The sequence below is a fragment of the Odontesthes bonariensis genome, chromosome 4 (assembly GCF_027942865.1).
Source record: "Odontesthes bonariensis isolate fOdoBon6 chromosome 4, fOdoBon6.hap1, whole genome shotgun sequence".
Lineage (NCBI taxonomy): Eukaryota > Metazoa > Chordata > Actinopteri > Atheriniformes > Atherinopsidae > Odontesthes > Odontesthes bonariensis.
Genome location: NC_134509.1, coordinates 38,807,997 through 38,823,347, shown reverse-complemented (window position 1 = coordinate 38,823,347; position 15,351 = coordinate 38,807,997). Strand labels below are relative to the sequence as shown.

At 39.5% G+C, this 15,351-nt stretch overlaps 1 protein-coding gene across 2 annotated transcripts in view; it reads right to left on the bottom strand.

Moving 5' to 3' along the window:
* Positions 1 to 10,169: 10,169 nt before the first annotated feature.
* The window catches only part of slit1b (slit homolog 1b (Drosophila)), a 92,479-nt gene continuing 87,297 nt past the window's right edge, over positions 10,170 to 15,351 (bottom strand). The window contains exons 38-39 of one of the 2 annotated variants that reach the window (XR_012769647.1): positions 14,588 to 14,919; positions 10,170 to 13,598 (exon numbers count right to left, since the gene is read on the bottom strand). Coding sequence is in view for 1 of the 2 variants with exons in the window: in XM_075464181.1 (XP_075320296.1) it covers positions 14,657 to 14,919 (263 nt within the window). In the remaining variant the exon portion in view is untranslated. Of the gene's footprint in view, positions 14,920 to 15,351 lie in introns of both variants that reach the window. The other variant, XM_075464181.1, reaches the window with a different exon arrangement.

Sequence of the window (15,351 nt, the reverse complement as noted above, 5' to 3'; positions counted from 1 at the left end):
GAAAAATATATTCCTCAGCCATGGATAACTTTTTTTTTTCTGTGTAAACTGGGCGTCCGTCCAGATTTGCCCATCGCGAGTGTCCCTGACAATACCTGCTTCATCGCCATCACTATTTCTCGCAGATTCCAAGTGCCCATCATCCGTCTCGTCCTCTTCATCTCCTTCCCCGTGTGAGTCGCTATCCCCTCTAACGACAGGTGCATTAGCAGCATCAATGGCAGGCTGCATACTACTGCTCTCTCCACCGTGGTCTTCACACTCATGATTTTCGGAAACTATTTTTGATCGTTTTGGACCAGACTGGTCACTGACTTTGAAAAAGTTAAGTAAAGTTTGTTGTCAAAGAGAGAGGAAAAAATCCTTGGTCCAGGCACTTCAGTTGATTTAAAAAGTCCAAAACAATCTTTATTAGGTGGGCTAGTACATTAAAAATCACCAACGTGTATCGGCTCTAAGGCCTTCATCAGGGTGTGTGTTACAGAGGCAAACAGGTATCTAATTATGTGATTGCCCTCAGGTGTAGTACCTGTAGGCCTACTCCAAGCCACAAGGGGCAGTGGTAAGCACCACAGTATGGCAACATGGCAGATATTTAACTACATAAGCCTACATACACCGTTCCTGGAATAGAATATTTACTTACAAAAGACAGAAGAAGGATTTAGGCATAGACTACAATTTGCTCTCTCCATAAAAAAAAAACACTACACAGAGTGATAAGATATATCCCATAGATCAATACTAAATCATTACTATTGGCTCAATTAATCAAAAAGTATGTTGTATGCAGCAAACACATTATTACATCAATATAAAATCCAAAACATTTATAAGAAAGGAAACAGGTCAAAGTCCTCATTAAGACCGGGGTGGCTTGTAGCTTTTTGACATCGTAGACACGAAGCTAACTGTTATTCAGCCAGCGCAAGCGTATGTGTCACACCTCTCGTCTCCCCCTGCTCTTACCCTGAAAATTGAAACACATCAAAAAGGCAAACACAAGATTTTTGAGGAACTTCAATGGGGAATAAAGACTAAGGCTACGGCTACACGAAACCGAAACGAGGGTTTTTTTTAAAACGGGTAAGAAAACGATTTCGACCACACAGGGGAGCTTCTCTGTCCACATGACAACGCGACGCTTGCTGAAAACGATGCAGTACACACGAAACACCTCTAGGTGCGCTGTAAGCCACCCCCACCAGTTACACCAGAACAATAGAAGAAGCAATGCGCATGCGTGTACGCCCCTACTTCTAACAGCGCGAAGCTCACGTTGTTCCTTCAACAACGCCGCTGTAGTTAGCAGTGTCTGCAGCAGTGCTGCTATCAATGTTGTGGGGTCCATGATGATCGCTGTCTGTCCTTGTTGTGTTGTCTTCTTCTTCCGGATTTTGAATAGAAGCCGCTTTTTGTTCTGGTCACTGACGTATGTGTTTACGTCACTGGCGTTAGCCATGTGGCTGTGCAGACCTAAACAAATCCGTTTTCGCTGTAACAATGGAAACGAAACGACACCGTTTTCAAATCTTCCCACTCTGGAACCCGTTCTCAAAAACTATCGTTTTGGGGTAGTGGGAACGCCGGCTCCGTGTGGCCGCGACAGCCAAATGATAAGAAAAAGTATCGTTTACAGTGAAAAACGTTTTCGTGTAGCCGTAGCCTAACTAGACATATAACAACATTGAACACCGCACAAACAGTCGTTTTTTTTTTTTCATTTTGGCGATTTATTTTTCATAGTGACACGGGAGGTGGCGGATCCAATAAAAAAGGTTCCGAATCCAATTTCAGAGGTGCCGGAACATGTTCTGGCGTGTTCCGGCTCAAATTAAGCCCTGTGCTGCGGTGATACGCGAATTCCTTGTTGCATAATCTAATCATAAAATAAAAAATAAATAAATAAATAAATTATAGTGTGCGATTAAAATGCGTTATTTTTTTCAACGTGCCAATATGTGTGTAGTTAATTAATCGAAATTAACGCGCTAAAGTCCCAGCCCTAATAAAAAAAAATATATATTTATAAATATATGTATATTTTTAAACAGAAAGCATGGGGAATGTCGGCGCAGGTCAGTGACGTAGAGATATCAGCGTCCATAGCAACCACCTTAACAACGGTAGAAAATTTTTTATTCTTACGGGTCTTTAGTCAGAGGCTTCTTCTGCTCCACTGCAACAAAGAACTATACAGGAGGTAATTCCTGATAGCAGCAATAGCCCTGCACAATGACTGTTTATAATGACGAATGTCTATCATGTGTATATTTTGTACTGCAACATCATATGTTAATTTAGGGATTGATAGTGCATCTTTAAATTGAATTAAACTAAAGTTCAGTTCAGTAATGAACACTTTTTAAACTCCTGCCTTATAGTGTACATTTGTATATATGAATGATCAGAATGCACTGCTTCAAGGTTAGCCCAAAAGAGAGGACCGCAAACCTGACATGTGGAATGACAGATGTGTGCATTCGCAAGAGTGGTGGTCTTATCTGCAATGTGTTATGTATTTCTAGGTTTTAAGTATGAACCTAGTAGCTAATTAAACTCACTAGAAAAATGGTTGAACTGACTCGCCCTTTGTTTGTAACCCTACCCTTTTTTGTGCGCATAAAAGATCAGATCAAGTGTTTCTTTGAAAAGCAACAATAGAAATATAAAAGGAAGTTTTAAGCTACACAGTTTGGTTGACAGGATGGTGTTGTTTATTATTATTTCAACCAGCGAAAAATGTGTGAAGAAAACAATAAGCAGAAGCAGGAAATACCAGGTAGTGGTAGAGTATAGGTAGAGTGTGATGCATCAGAAAAATGTCACCTCAGCAGAGATTTTGGTGTTGGTAGTCACTGAGAAGTGCCTATCAACAGATTTAGCTACAATAGAGAGAATAGTTGCAGTTCCTCTGCCAGCTTTGAAATGTTACATTAAAGTTTTAGTTGTTGTTAATGCAAAGTTATAACAGCATTAAATTTGACAGAATTTTCTCTCCTTCGGTTATTTATCAGGACACATCAAGAAAGCCAGACGGATTCTGGCCTGTTCAGGCTGTTTGACAGCAGATATGGATAGTGCATCTAAGGATGAAGTCATAATTACATCTATAGCCTCATTTCCACTATGCAGTCTGGTACGGATCGGTTCAGAACGGTTCGCTTATTTCAGTGTTTCCATTACCACGAAAGTGTACCGGTCCCATGGTGCCCGTTACCATGTCTGTAACCCTTCTGCTTGGGGTACCGAGCACACAGGACCGGTTCCAGGCTCTGCTCTCCGTTGTTGGTGAGGAGGCTGTGCAGCGGGAGCTCGATGGCACTGTGCCAAACCAAAAAGTTTTCCAGCTGATTGCCGCAAAAATGGCAGAGAGTGGTTTCAACCGGACCGCGAGCCAGGGTCGCATTAAGCTGAAGAAGCTTGGAGGTGGTTCAAAATTATGGATGTGATTTGTTATTATTTGCTGTTATTTGTTATTTACGCTTCGGCACGCACTCCGCCCACCCCTGAGGGTCCCCTTTGTACAGTGGGAACGCAAGCTGACTCCAAAGCAACCCAACCCAACCCGTACCGTTCTGAACCTACCCGTACCGGACTGCATAGTGGAAACAAGGCTTTAGACCTACTTCGTAGCTAAGGATGTGATGCCCTGTATACTTGTAGAAGGGCCAGGGTTAAATGAACTGATGGGAACAGTTGTTCCGAGCCAGGGATATTGTTTCAGTTAATATCGTGTTAATGATTGAGCATTGTGGATCTCGTCTTTAGTTGTTCACTTGTTTGCCGTTTCACTTTCATAAAGTATGATTCTAACTGATGTCTTTGTCCTTGTAACTCTTGTCAAGTTTTAGTTTACGGGTCCTTTACGACTCTTCACATTAACATGTTCAGTGCAAGTGATTTGCCAAATAGGAGAACAAATTATGCAGTTAGTTGAAAATGAAATTTAATTATAATATCTGCATTTCTGTAAATATCTCTATATTATAATCATTATTAATTATTTTGGCCTTGATTACCCGAGAAAATCTGAAGTCACACCAGTTCCAGCTGATGACCCTTCTCCACAGAGACATTTTAACAGTGTTAAAATGTAAACAGTGATTATCTCTTGGCTCCACGCCGGAGACACAGCATTTGAAAGGGAAAATTATGTCAAAAACAAGTATAACAGGTATACCATTATCACAGACTGGATACTGGAAACTATCCATCCGTCCATCTTCTATACCCGCTGAATCCGTCGGTCGGGTTGTGGGGGGGCTGGAGCCTATCCCAGCAGTCATTGGGCGAGAGGCGGGGTACACCCTGGACAGGCCGCCAGTCCATCACAGGGCCACACAGAGACAAACGAGACAAACAACCACACACACTCACACTCACTCCTAAGGACAATTTTAGAGACACCAATTAACCTAACATGCATGTTTTTGCAAAGTGGAAGGAAGCCGGAGTATCCTGAGAGAACCCACGCATACACGGGGAGAATATGCAGACTCCACACAGCCGGGAGCTGAACTTGGAACCTTCTTGCTATGAGGCGACTGTGCTAACCACTACACCAAGGTACAAATATCTTCTGCCATATATAACTCACTTCATAGCATGTTAAAATACTGCACAACATAGCCTGATAAAATCTGAAATTTAAATTAAAACTGATTACTTGTTCCCTGTTGCCTGCCATGCTCAAATCCTGATCAGGCACAGGTTAGCAGATGAACACGGTGAAGAATTTAACAGCTAATGAGCCAGGCATTAGTTGGTGTCAAAAGTATATTTCAAAAGGAATAAATACTGGACTGACACTCCAGTATTTGAATGACAATCTGACATCATCCTGGGTTTCAGGACGATGCCAGATCATTAAACTTATCTCTTCTGTTGCTTGTCCCTGTTGTGGTTTTCTAGTCGTGTCTGGATTTAGTTAGGAGATTCTATTCTTTATTCGTTTATTTTATCAAAGTCTTTGTAATCTACTTCTCCAGTCCTCGCCTTCTTTCTGTCACGCTATGGGACTTTGTTTTTAGTTTTATGTTTTAGGTCATGTTTGGTTTTTAGATCACGTCTTAGTCATGTCTTAGTTTAGTTTTTAGTTTCCCCATGCACTTCCCTGCACTTAGTTCATTCACTGCACCTGTGTTTTTCCCATCAGCTGCACTCTATCCCTAATCACCCTCCACAGTATTTAGTTTCCAGGTTCCCTCATTGTTTTGTGAGATCCTTACCCGTCAACATCCTCCACGCCACGCCACGCCACGCCACGCCACGCCACGCCCAAGTTAAGTGTTTTGTTTTGTTAAATAATTATTCCACAGTTTAGGTTTTTTTTAATCTGGCTCAGCCGCGCTTTTTGTTTGAACTTTGTTTTTGAAAATAAATCAAGTTTACTTTTTGAATTTCCGCATCCGTGTCCTTTTCACACCACCCAAACTGACACTTTCCTGGAATCCAGCATTTGGGTCCTCTAGCTTAGTTTTCTCCCTGTTTTTATTTGAAATGCTTTTTTAACAGTTTGTTATGACTATAGCACTAAAGACTTTCACATAGAACATTTAAAACAAAACTGTTTCACAATCAAATAAAATAGGATACTGAACCTAATCTAAAACCGTCTCTCATCCTTTTATCGTTTGAGGATCAAGACAGAATTCAACATAACTTTACAGTGTTTACAGCCTTCATGAGACTTGATAATGCAGACAGAGTGATTGAAACACAGCCTATACAACATTTATTAAACCTTCACATCTGATTGGATGTCTTCACCTCCTCCACAATTTGACATAAAGGAAATTTTTCTCTTCAGTTTCAGGAAGCCTAATGAAAAACTGAATCAAGACTTGATTTAACACTGAAGAAAGAGGTAGTAAGTCTAAGGTCAAATTTCAGTTCAATTCAATTTTATTTATGCAGTGCCAAATTACAACAAATGTCATCTGAAGGCACTTGAGACTTTTAGATTTAATTGAGAATGATTGAAAGACAGTTCTATTGGGGACTGATAGAAATCTTTTTTCGATTACTCTTTTTTCTGTTACAGGAATACCTCCCAGGTCACCTTGGTAATTTCGACTTCTTTTGGCAGCTGCCTAACATATTCAGTGTGCCTCTGGCACTTCCATCCCTCTTCCCCCATCTCTCATTTTATATATCACTCACCACCCAACCTCCCTGTCTTCTTCTCTCCTCCCACATCTTTTCCTCTGGTCTTTGTCCACTTTTTCTTAATGTGTTTGCCTTCATACCCACCTCCCTCGTCTTTGTCCTCTATTTTCCTCTTCTCTCCTCTCTAGTTTGCTGTATCTTAAAGATGCAGAAGCCACAGGGTGTGTGTACACGCACACTAGATTCAGGAGGTTACACAGTGGCTCCAATGAGCACCTGGAGACCACTTACTATGATCATATCAATAAAAGAGCATCTGCTCTACAGCAAAAAGACTGGCAAAGAAGATGGGGGAAAGAGAAACCGTGTGTGCGCGCGTGTGTGTGTGTCGGATGGAAGGATGGGTAAGAAAGGGTGGACAAAAGGGGATGATGGGAATGAACAAAGAAGAAGAGGGCATATAGAAAATAAAGGGGGTTAATGAAAGAAAGATACAAGCAACAAAGTGGACAGTGTGTGTTGGAGAGAAATAGTTTGAGAAATGATAGAGAAGAGGAGACGACAGAATAAGTAAGTGATGAACAAGAGAGAAAAGAATGATTTGTGAAGTTACAGAAAGATAAAGTCTAAGCATGAATAACACTGGAAGAATAAAAGAACAAGTAGAATAAAGTTAGTAATAATAGATTCAAAGAAAAAACAAGCAAAGGGATAACAAGAATATGGGCAGAAAACAAATCCACAGAAGAAATGTCATTAGAGAAGAGGAGTAGAAAGGTGAAATGTGAAGGGAAAAAGAAGACAGAAGAAAGGAAAATGAAGATGACTGAGAAGGGAGGAAGAAAAGAAATTGTGAGATCAACAAATAGTATTAGAGAAAGGACATGATATTCAAGTTTAAAAGATAGGGAAATTAACAAAAGCAAGAGAAATCCAAAACGGAATATCTCCAATGTGGATAAACATCAAAAGGTAATCACTTCAATGTTCAACCATGTTTCACTCCTCAAATTAAGTTTCAATCACATAGCCCTTTTGATGCAGGTAAAAGGATGAACGGAAAATTAGAGGGAAGAGAATGAAGGGGAAAATGGTGAGTTTAAGAAACAGGGACGAGTGATTTGCACAGAAATACACAGAAGAATTCATTCACAGGTAGAAGACAGATTGGATGAGGGAGTGAGGGTGCAGTGATTTGAAAAATGAACAGAAGAAATAAGAGGAGAGGGACATTATTGCAAGGACATCAAAGATGGAAAACAAAATTGAAGTTGATAAAGAGTAGAGAGAAAATTATATCTCACAAAGAGTTAACAAGAGTTGAGAGGATTAACTGACAAGACTGGAAGACAGGAGAAAAAGAGGTAACAAAGAGCGAAGATGGGAGGAAAAAATGTGGGTGGGGGCAAAATGTGAGAGAAACGAGAAAAAAGAAGAGGAAACAAGGGGAGACGAGCCACTTTTCTGATCCTGTTTCTCCTGTAAGCCATGCGCTCAGCTTGGCCAGGCTAAAATACAGACAGACCATCCTGTGTTGTGCTGCTAAGTCTCAAAAACACTAAATTGATTAGTGTGTCCTTTTTCAATGTGGACACTGCCTTTTGGTCAACATGTGACTGTTGGCAGCCACAGCTGCACTCTTCACCAGAGTTCTGCACCCAGAAAAGGAGAAGAAAGAAAATGAGAGGGGCCAAAAGAAAATAAGTGTGCAAGGGAAGGAGGGATATATGGAGAAAAAAGAGAAGACAGAAAAGAGGGAAGAGAGAAAATGAAAGAAAACACAGAGGAGAGGAGGTGAAAAAATATGAAGAAAGAAAATGGGACATGAAAAAAAGCTAATGGAAGAGGAGGAAAAAAGAAAAGAAAAACAGTGAGGAAAAATATCTAAGAAACTTTATTCATGCCCGAAGGTAGATTTGGTTGCAGTTAAAAGAGTTGGCTGTTTACACGCTCACAGACAACATTTAGGAGGAGGTAAAGCGAAGGGCAGAAAGCAACAGTGTTGGAGAATAGGTGAAAGGATACAGAAGAAAGTGAGAGGAGAGGCAACATTAAGAGAGAGAGGGGGAGCCAAAAGACGAGGAGTGACGAGGGAGAGGAGGTGAACATGTTGAAATGAAGCATGGGAAAAACCTCTTGGCATGGCATGCAGGTGGGATCAACTTACTGCCCCCTGCTGCTCTTAAACAGAGCCAATCCACGAGGCCCGTTTAACGACAGCGTGATTCAGTGAATACCAGAGATAAACTCTCTAAAGAGCAACTATTAAATGATGGAAATGGATTTGGATAAGGATATTGTGCGTTCAGAAATTTAAAAATCTGAAAACATTATCAAGACACATTATATGTCTCCTTGTAGAATATTTCGGTTTGTGTCCACAAAGAGATTTCTTTATATCTTGTGACATGTAGCATTCAAACAGTTAACCATTTCTCTGTGGCTGATGTGTGTATACTGTACTTCCATATGTATGTGTCTGTCAGTAAATAAAATAAACAATTAAACATACAGTGTACATGAAACACATCTAACAATAAAGATTTAATAAGATGGATAATTTAACAAAAGGAGGTTTCAAACATATCTCATCTAGTTTTTGTAGTCTAGTTTGCATCAACTAATAAAAAAACTTCTTCAAAGTAGTGCTTTTCCATGACGACAGAACTTTTAACACTCAGCATATAATTAGTTTATAGTCATTTTGCAGAAACTTCTGTTAAGAGAGAAAATGTAGGATGACTGTCGAGAAGGTAGAATAAGGCACAATACCAAATATTGTCAGATACAGTATGTAAACGAACATTAAATGTTGTGTCTGGCTCTGAGAAGAAGGCAACCCTGGGTGACTTGAACCTGACCCACGCTGGCACAACTTACCCACACTTCACTGATATGTCTTTGAGAGTTTCACACTTTTTTTCCATTTCACTGCCGAATTTTCATTCCCTGTGGAACATTCAGGAGGTGTATGGTTTATATTAATACTGTATGTGTGAGCATGCATTAAGAGGTGATGATGATGATGATAGATTGAAGGTTTATTTAAGGCTAACTGGATTCATTTGTCTAACGCCGCAACAATATTAATCTGTATTCATTTATGTTTACATATATGCACTACTTGAGCAGTGTGTGTGTGTTATTATTGAAAGTTGTAACTCGCCCTCTTGTTGATGAAAACTGCCTTCATGACACATTCTCCTTTGAGATCATCCAAGTATTTCCAACGTAAATTGTTTTCTCCCTGAATAACATGCGACTGAGACAAAAGCAGATGCTATATTTTTGCTGTGCGGGAACATTGACTGCTTCTTTGTGCTAAGCAGATCGTCAGTGTGAGAGGTGCAGCAGCTTTATTGGAATTGGGGGTAGGGATGCTGCTGCTGTGAAATTATCCTTCTTTGAAGACCCTGAGAGACATAGGAGAGGAGAGCAGAGGGGGAGGGGGTAAAGATGGCGCTGAAGAAAGGTTTGCAGAGGTGGAGGTGGGGCTGATGAAAAGATGCAGCAGCTTTCACTAGAGAGCCAGCTGGACGGTTGTGTATGCCTATGTGTGTTGGGGGAGGAGAGTCAAAGCCGATGGGGATATGTATTATGTTTTATGGTTACAGAGAGACGCATAAATCACTGTTTCATTCAATGGCTCTCGGTCTCTGTGAACCCCTCCTCCTCCCTTCCCTTCTTTTCTTTCTTCTCCAGCTCCTTTCTTTACTTTGTCCTTCATCTTTGTTTAGCTTTGACCATGTCAGTTGTCCAAACCAGCCGCTGTCTTCCTCCTCCATCCTTTGATTTAACCCCTCTTTATCGTTTCCTTCCCCCTTTCACTGTCTTTCTTTCCACCACTCTTGCTTTCTCTCTCGTCTTCTCGAGCTGCCATCACCCATCAGCCGACTCTAGATCCTGGGTCGCCGGGACACGAAGAAGTCAAAGGTCAGAGCAACAACAAGACAACCGGAGTAAATGTCAAGGATGAAGAGAAAGAAAGATAGTGAAGGACAAACAGCACTTTATTCAAATAAATATGAAAAAGAAGCACGACTGGTTGTCTCCCCAGGTGAGTCAGGACACACCCTAACACAGTTCCTTTGTGTTGTGTTGAAATTTTTATTTTTATTTTGTTGTGGACAGCTAAAAGACAAAAATGAATCTATAGGTTACAGATGACATAGTGAAAACATCCTGTCCAATAAATAAAAATTCTATGACAAAACAAAATGCATCATAAAGCTATAAATTACAATCTGTTAGGTTGTTACTGTGTTTACTGCAGTTATATTAATATTGATAACAAAAAACTACATTAGTTTAATTTGGATTCATGATATAAGTTGTATTTAGAGACACTGAAATAGAAGATGAAATTGGTTAAAAAGTCATACTTTAGTGTCACATCCATATAAATAGCATGACATTATATATAAAAGCTACAGTTTCCCGTGACATTGTTATGATGCATTCACTGAGGAAGCATTTGACCAGAGCAAACACACATTGTTGTTTCATGAAGTTTGTTATAATGAGCAGTGTATTGTTTTTGGAAGCATCTTACATACAAAGACGTTTTTGCATTTCTACACTTGTGAGGATATTCTTTCACAATAATATACTCTGTATTCCTAAACCATAACCCCCAACTGTACATTCCTATTGTGCCTAATGGCTGGTCATCGTTTCAGTTTTTTTCTGTACTCTTATATCAATATACATGTTTCAGTACACTTACTCTTAGTGATATCACTTTTAGGAAAATAAACATGTTCTTGTGCAACCTAACCTTTTTAAATTCACAGGAAACAGGTACTGCTGTACTGGTTTTAGCCCATTAAAAAAATCACAACACAAACGCTTCAATTTCAAGTAAAGTAAATTCAGAGGTTTGCAAGAAAATTCTCAAGCAATGTCAAACAAAGTTGCTTGAAACATGCAGGGTTCCCGCGGGGTCTTAAAAAGTCTTAAAAGCATTGAATTTATGAATTTGGAAATAATACCTTAAAAAGACTTGAAAAAGTCTTGAATTTTGATATTTGGGTCTTAAAATTTGTGCAGTAACTTCTCCGTATCACATTCTCCTCAAACGTTTCATTTGTCAACAAGGCTACTATTATTTTGAAAAGCCTAAATCACGTAGCCTAAATGAAGAGTGGCGGAACCAATCATTGAGAACGCAACGCTGCCGCTACCGCTCCGCCCCGGGTGGTCCGATCACATTGCTACAGCACTGACACAGACCAATTTTAATTTTAACAAATTAAAAAAAAAAAAAAGAAAAGTTTTTCTTTGCCGGTAGGTCTGTGAAATAGGCCGTGAAATAGGTATTATTTTTTTTATAAATGGTCTTAAAAAGGTCTTAAAAAGACTTAAATTTGACTTGAAGAAACCTGTAGGAACCCTGAACATGATAAAAGACTGATAACCACTTTACACTGTGAAGCTACAACGTTAAACACTGATTTTCAGCAGAACCACAGTGATAGAGGTTTGAGGTTTACCACCAACACCCAACTCATTTTTCACCTTGTAGGTTTACAGACTTTCACAGGAGACTACAGCTAGATTGGTTCCATCGTGGCAGGACGAAGTAACATTGGCACCTTTCACACATACCAAGTTTTCATTAAATATGTGGTAACTGAGCGTGTCTATGTCATGTATGAATTAGCCCAATGGGGCTTTTTTTGTAATATTTTGTGATAAAAATCTGACTCAGTCTGACTTTCACTACAACACAAGTGTCACCTGCTGCAGTCACATGTATAGTAGGGATGTGTACAACTAATGGATTAGTCGGAACGGCACACATAGTCGACTACTATTTCAAATAGTTGACAAATTTTTGTTTGAGGCAGGAGGAGACTTATGTTTCACTACGCAGGGACAACTAATATTTATGGCACTGTTTCTGCTGGAGTTTACACCTATAGTAGAAGCAACCAATCAAAGAAAAGCATGGCAGTATTTCACTGGACTAGAAAACAAAGTCGAATGCACGTTATGTGGTATGAAGCTAGCTTACCACGGTTCTACTAGCACGATATGGACTCATTTACTAAACAGTCACAAAACTGTTGTGGAGGAAAAAGACCAGACGGAAAGACAACGAAAATGACAGGTTTTGTTGTAGCTAAATGCTTGTGTGACAGCAAACGACAGGAACAAATAACTTCTGTGGTGATAAATATAAGTTGAATGATGACATCACGACTAATCGACTTTAACTGGCTCGATTAGTCAACCTCAAAAATCACTTAAAATGCCCATCCCACGTAGACACACAGCAGTGATGGGTTGATGTGAATCCAACAGTCTGCATTAATCAATGAATAAATAACACCACTGTTCAAACTTTCGTCTCCCATGGTAATGCTGCTGCTCAGAGCTTTTTTTGTTTTCAGCATCTGAGATAAATTAACATGAAAAAAGTGTTTAAGCTGTAGGTGACACTTCTGCTCTATTGGACCATATATCAATATTTCAACCGCTCCCATCACCACGGTTTAGTTCAACACAATGATGCGTTCTTGTTAACTTTATATGAATTTTCATGGCAAAACACCATGTTGATACAGTTCCAGAAAATCGTAACTCCAGTAAAAAGTTTAAATAAATATTTGGTGCTTACAGCTTGTCCAATGTGAGAATCTGTTTCTTTCCTTGATAGACATGACAGTGAGTACATATTTGGTTTTTCAACTGTTGGCTATCCAAAAACATCACCTTCAGCCATTGGAAATTATATGGGGCATTTCATAAAAAATAATTTTGAGGCAAATGAGATATCAGTCAATCAATCAGTCATTAACAAATCAATCATAATATTAAATAAGAATAAAATCAACCAGTGTAGCATTAAAGAAAATGCCACGTTTGTCTTCAAATGAGTCCACTCCAACAGCCTTTACACACAAAAATCAACTAAATGAATGAAGTAATTGAATGAATCCTTAATTTCATATCTCTGCTGAGAGATTTTCATGCTTCATACAAGGGTGGAAGGCAAAGAATAGCAGAAAGATTAGGTAACAGCAAAGCATGGATTTAACAACAGGTAAAAAACAGTCATCACAGTGCTCAAAAAACACAGTTGATTCAAAAGCTCTGAGGTTTGATACCCTGCTAAAACCATAACCAAGTCTTAACTTAACCCTAAACCAAGTCTTAACTGTCAAACAGCCTTCTGAAAAAGTAACGATCACCTATGAAAAAACTTCCTAATAAAACAACAGAATGGAAGACATGCCAATCCACAATAACATTTGGAAACACATTTTTTAATGATGGTATGGATAAGAGTTGATGTGAACATGGTGGCTTATTAGTTATTTATCTAATTTAATACAAATGCAATAATGACCCCATATGTATAAAGACCTAAACATTTACTAAGTATGGTCTCACTTTTTGTAAAATAAGCATCTTGTCTATCTGTTAATATTTGTACAGTGTCCACAAAGAAATAAGATCTTTTCAAGATGTCCAAATGATTCCTGAAAGGAAAAGAACAGGATCAAAGTCAAACTCTGACTCCAAACCAGCATGCTTTAGTAAAAAAACAACAAAAAAAAACTAGTTACAAAATCAAAAAGACCAAAGCAATGTGGACCATTTTCTTTTTTGGAGGATGAATGTAGCTTATTTAGTGGTGGAGAACCTAGAAATTTACCCATCTCAAACATCATTGCAGTTACACACATGCATGAATATGCTTGCACAGCCATACCAGTTGTAAAAATACAGAACACATGAGCTCGGAGTATCAGACACACAGGGGGAGAGTGTCTGCGCTCTCTGGTAAGAACATGATTACACCACTATAACATCACAAGAACATTGTTGTTTTTTTTTTGCTTCATAAAGTTTAAAGTATCATACTGCACCATTAAGAGCGTAGTGAAGATATGACATGGACAGAGGACTAAGTCTGTTATTAAAAGTGATTCTAATGAACCCATTACTTTCTGCACAATGTGTGTGCTTAAACTGATGCCAGGTTGTAAATTTCAGCAGTGGATTAATATATAAACTAAACTACACTTTTTGAAACCTGATAACTGCTGCTGTTGAACAACTTAACTCACATCTTAATGCAAATATAATCAAATATAAAGAAGTTACTGTAGCCATGTCTGTAGGAGACAATATTCAAAATTCAGTTTGCAGATCTTTTACATGGAGGAACAAACAGGGATTTTCTGATCAGCTTTAAGTTTGATGAGTCACTGTTGCGATTGTAAGGGAATGATAAGCAGGACATAACCCACTACACACAGAAGTATTAATGATGAGCTGGAGTTAAATAGTTAGCACATGACTTCTCCTACAGCAGTTGAGGAAGAGGAGGATGCTGGGGTTGATTTGTTGATTTCATGTCTAAGGAGGGAAAAACTGCCTTTTGATACAAACATTGTCTGTATGCAGACACACAAACACTCAAAATGTCTGTTTATCTGTGGTAGAATTCCAACAGTGTGTGTACCTCTGTAGCTTGGTTTCTGTACTGTGTGCAAATGCCTGTGTGTATGTGTGCACCATCACTTCCACAGTACTACACACATTCCTTGCAGCCGCATTCCACAGGCTTCTCCACATCCTGTGTAAACGAGGTCCCGTCGTCGCATTCGAAGGTGAGTTTCCGACGGCGAACTCTCAAAGGAGCACAGCAGGAGGCGGCAGGGACACCCAGCTCCGTTGCTGCTTGGCAGTGGCCTTGACACTCAACCCAGGAGAAAGGTTTCGACGTCTGGCAGAGGACAGTGCCGCGTTGCAGCCGGTGGTAATCCCTGACTGGCTCACCTCCACATTGGGACTCTGTGGTTGGTAGCACACACTGAAGGTTAAAACAGAGTCTGTTCTCATGAAAATCATTTATTCAAAACCTTGTTGCATGACAAAGCATTTTTATTTAAAACTAGAGGAAGAATAACCATCTTCTATGAGAGCACGGATTGAATGGATAACTTTCTTTTTTTTTTGCCATTAACTAAAGTGACAGACTGACAAATGGCCTGATGATCAAGGCTTCCTAAACAAATCCCAGTTAGAATAGCACAGAAAGAAGCTCTTTATTGTTTTTTTTGTCTCATCTCTCTTGCTCTGCCCTCACGCCAACTGATTTACGAAGACGATCAGCTTCCCTAAGTCTGGTTCTGCCACAGGTTGCAACATTTTCAAAAAGAGAACTCTTCTCCCTATGTCATGGAACAAGTATGGAACAAGACTTTTTGCTGCGGTGGCAGTATA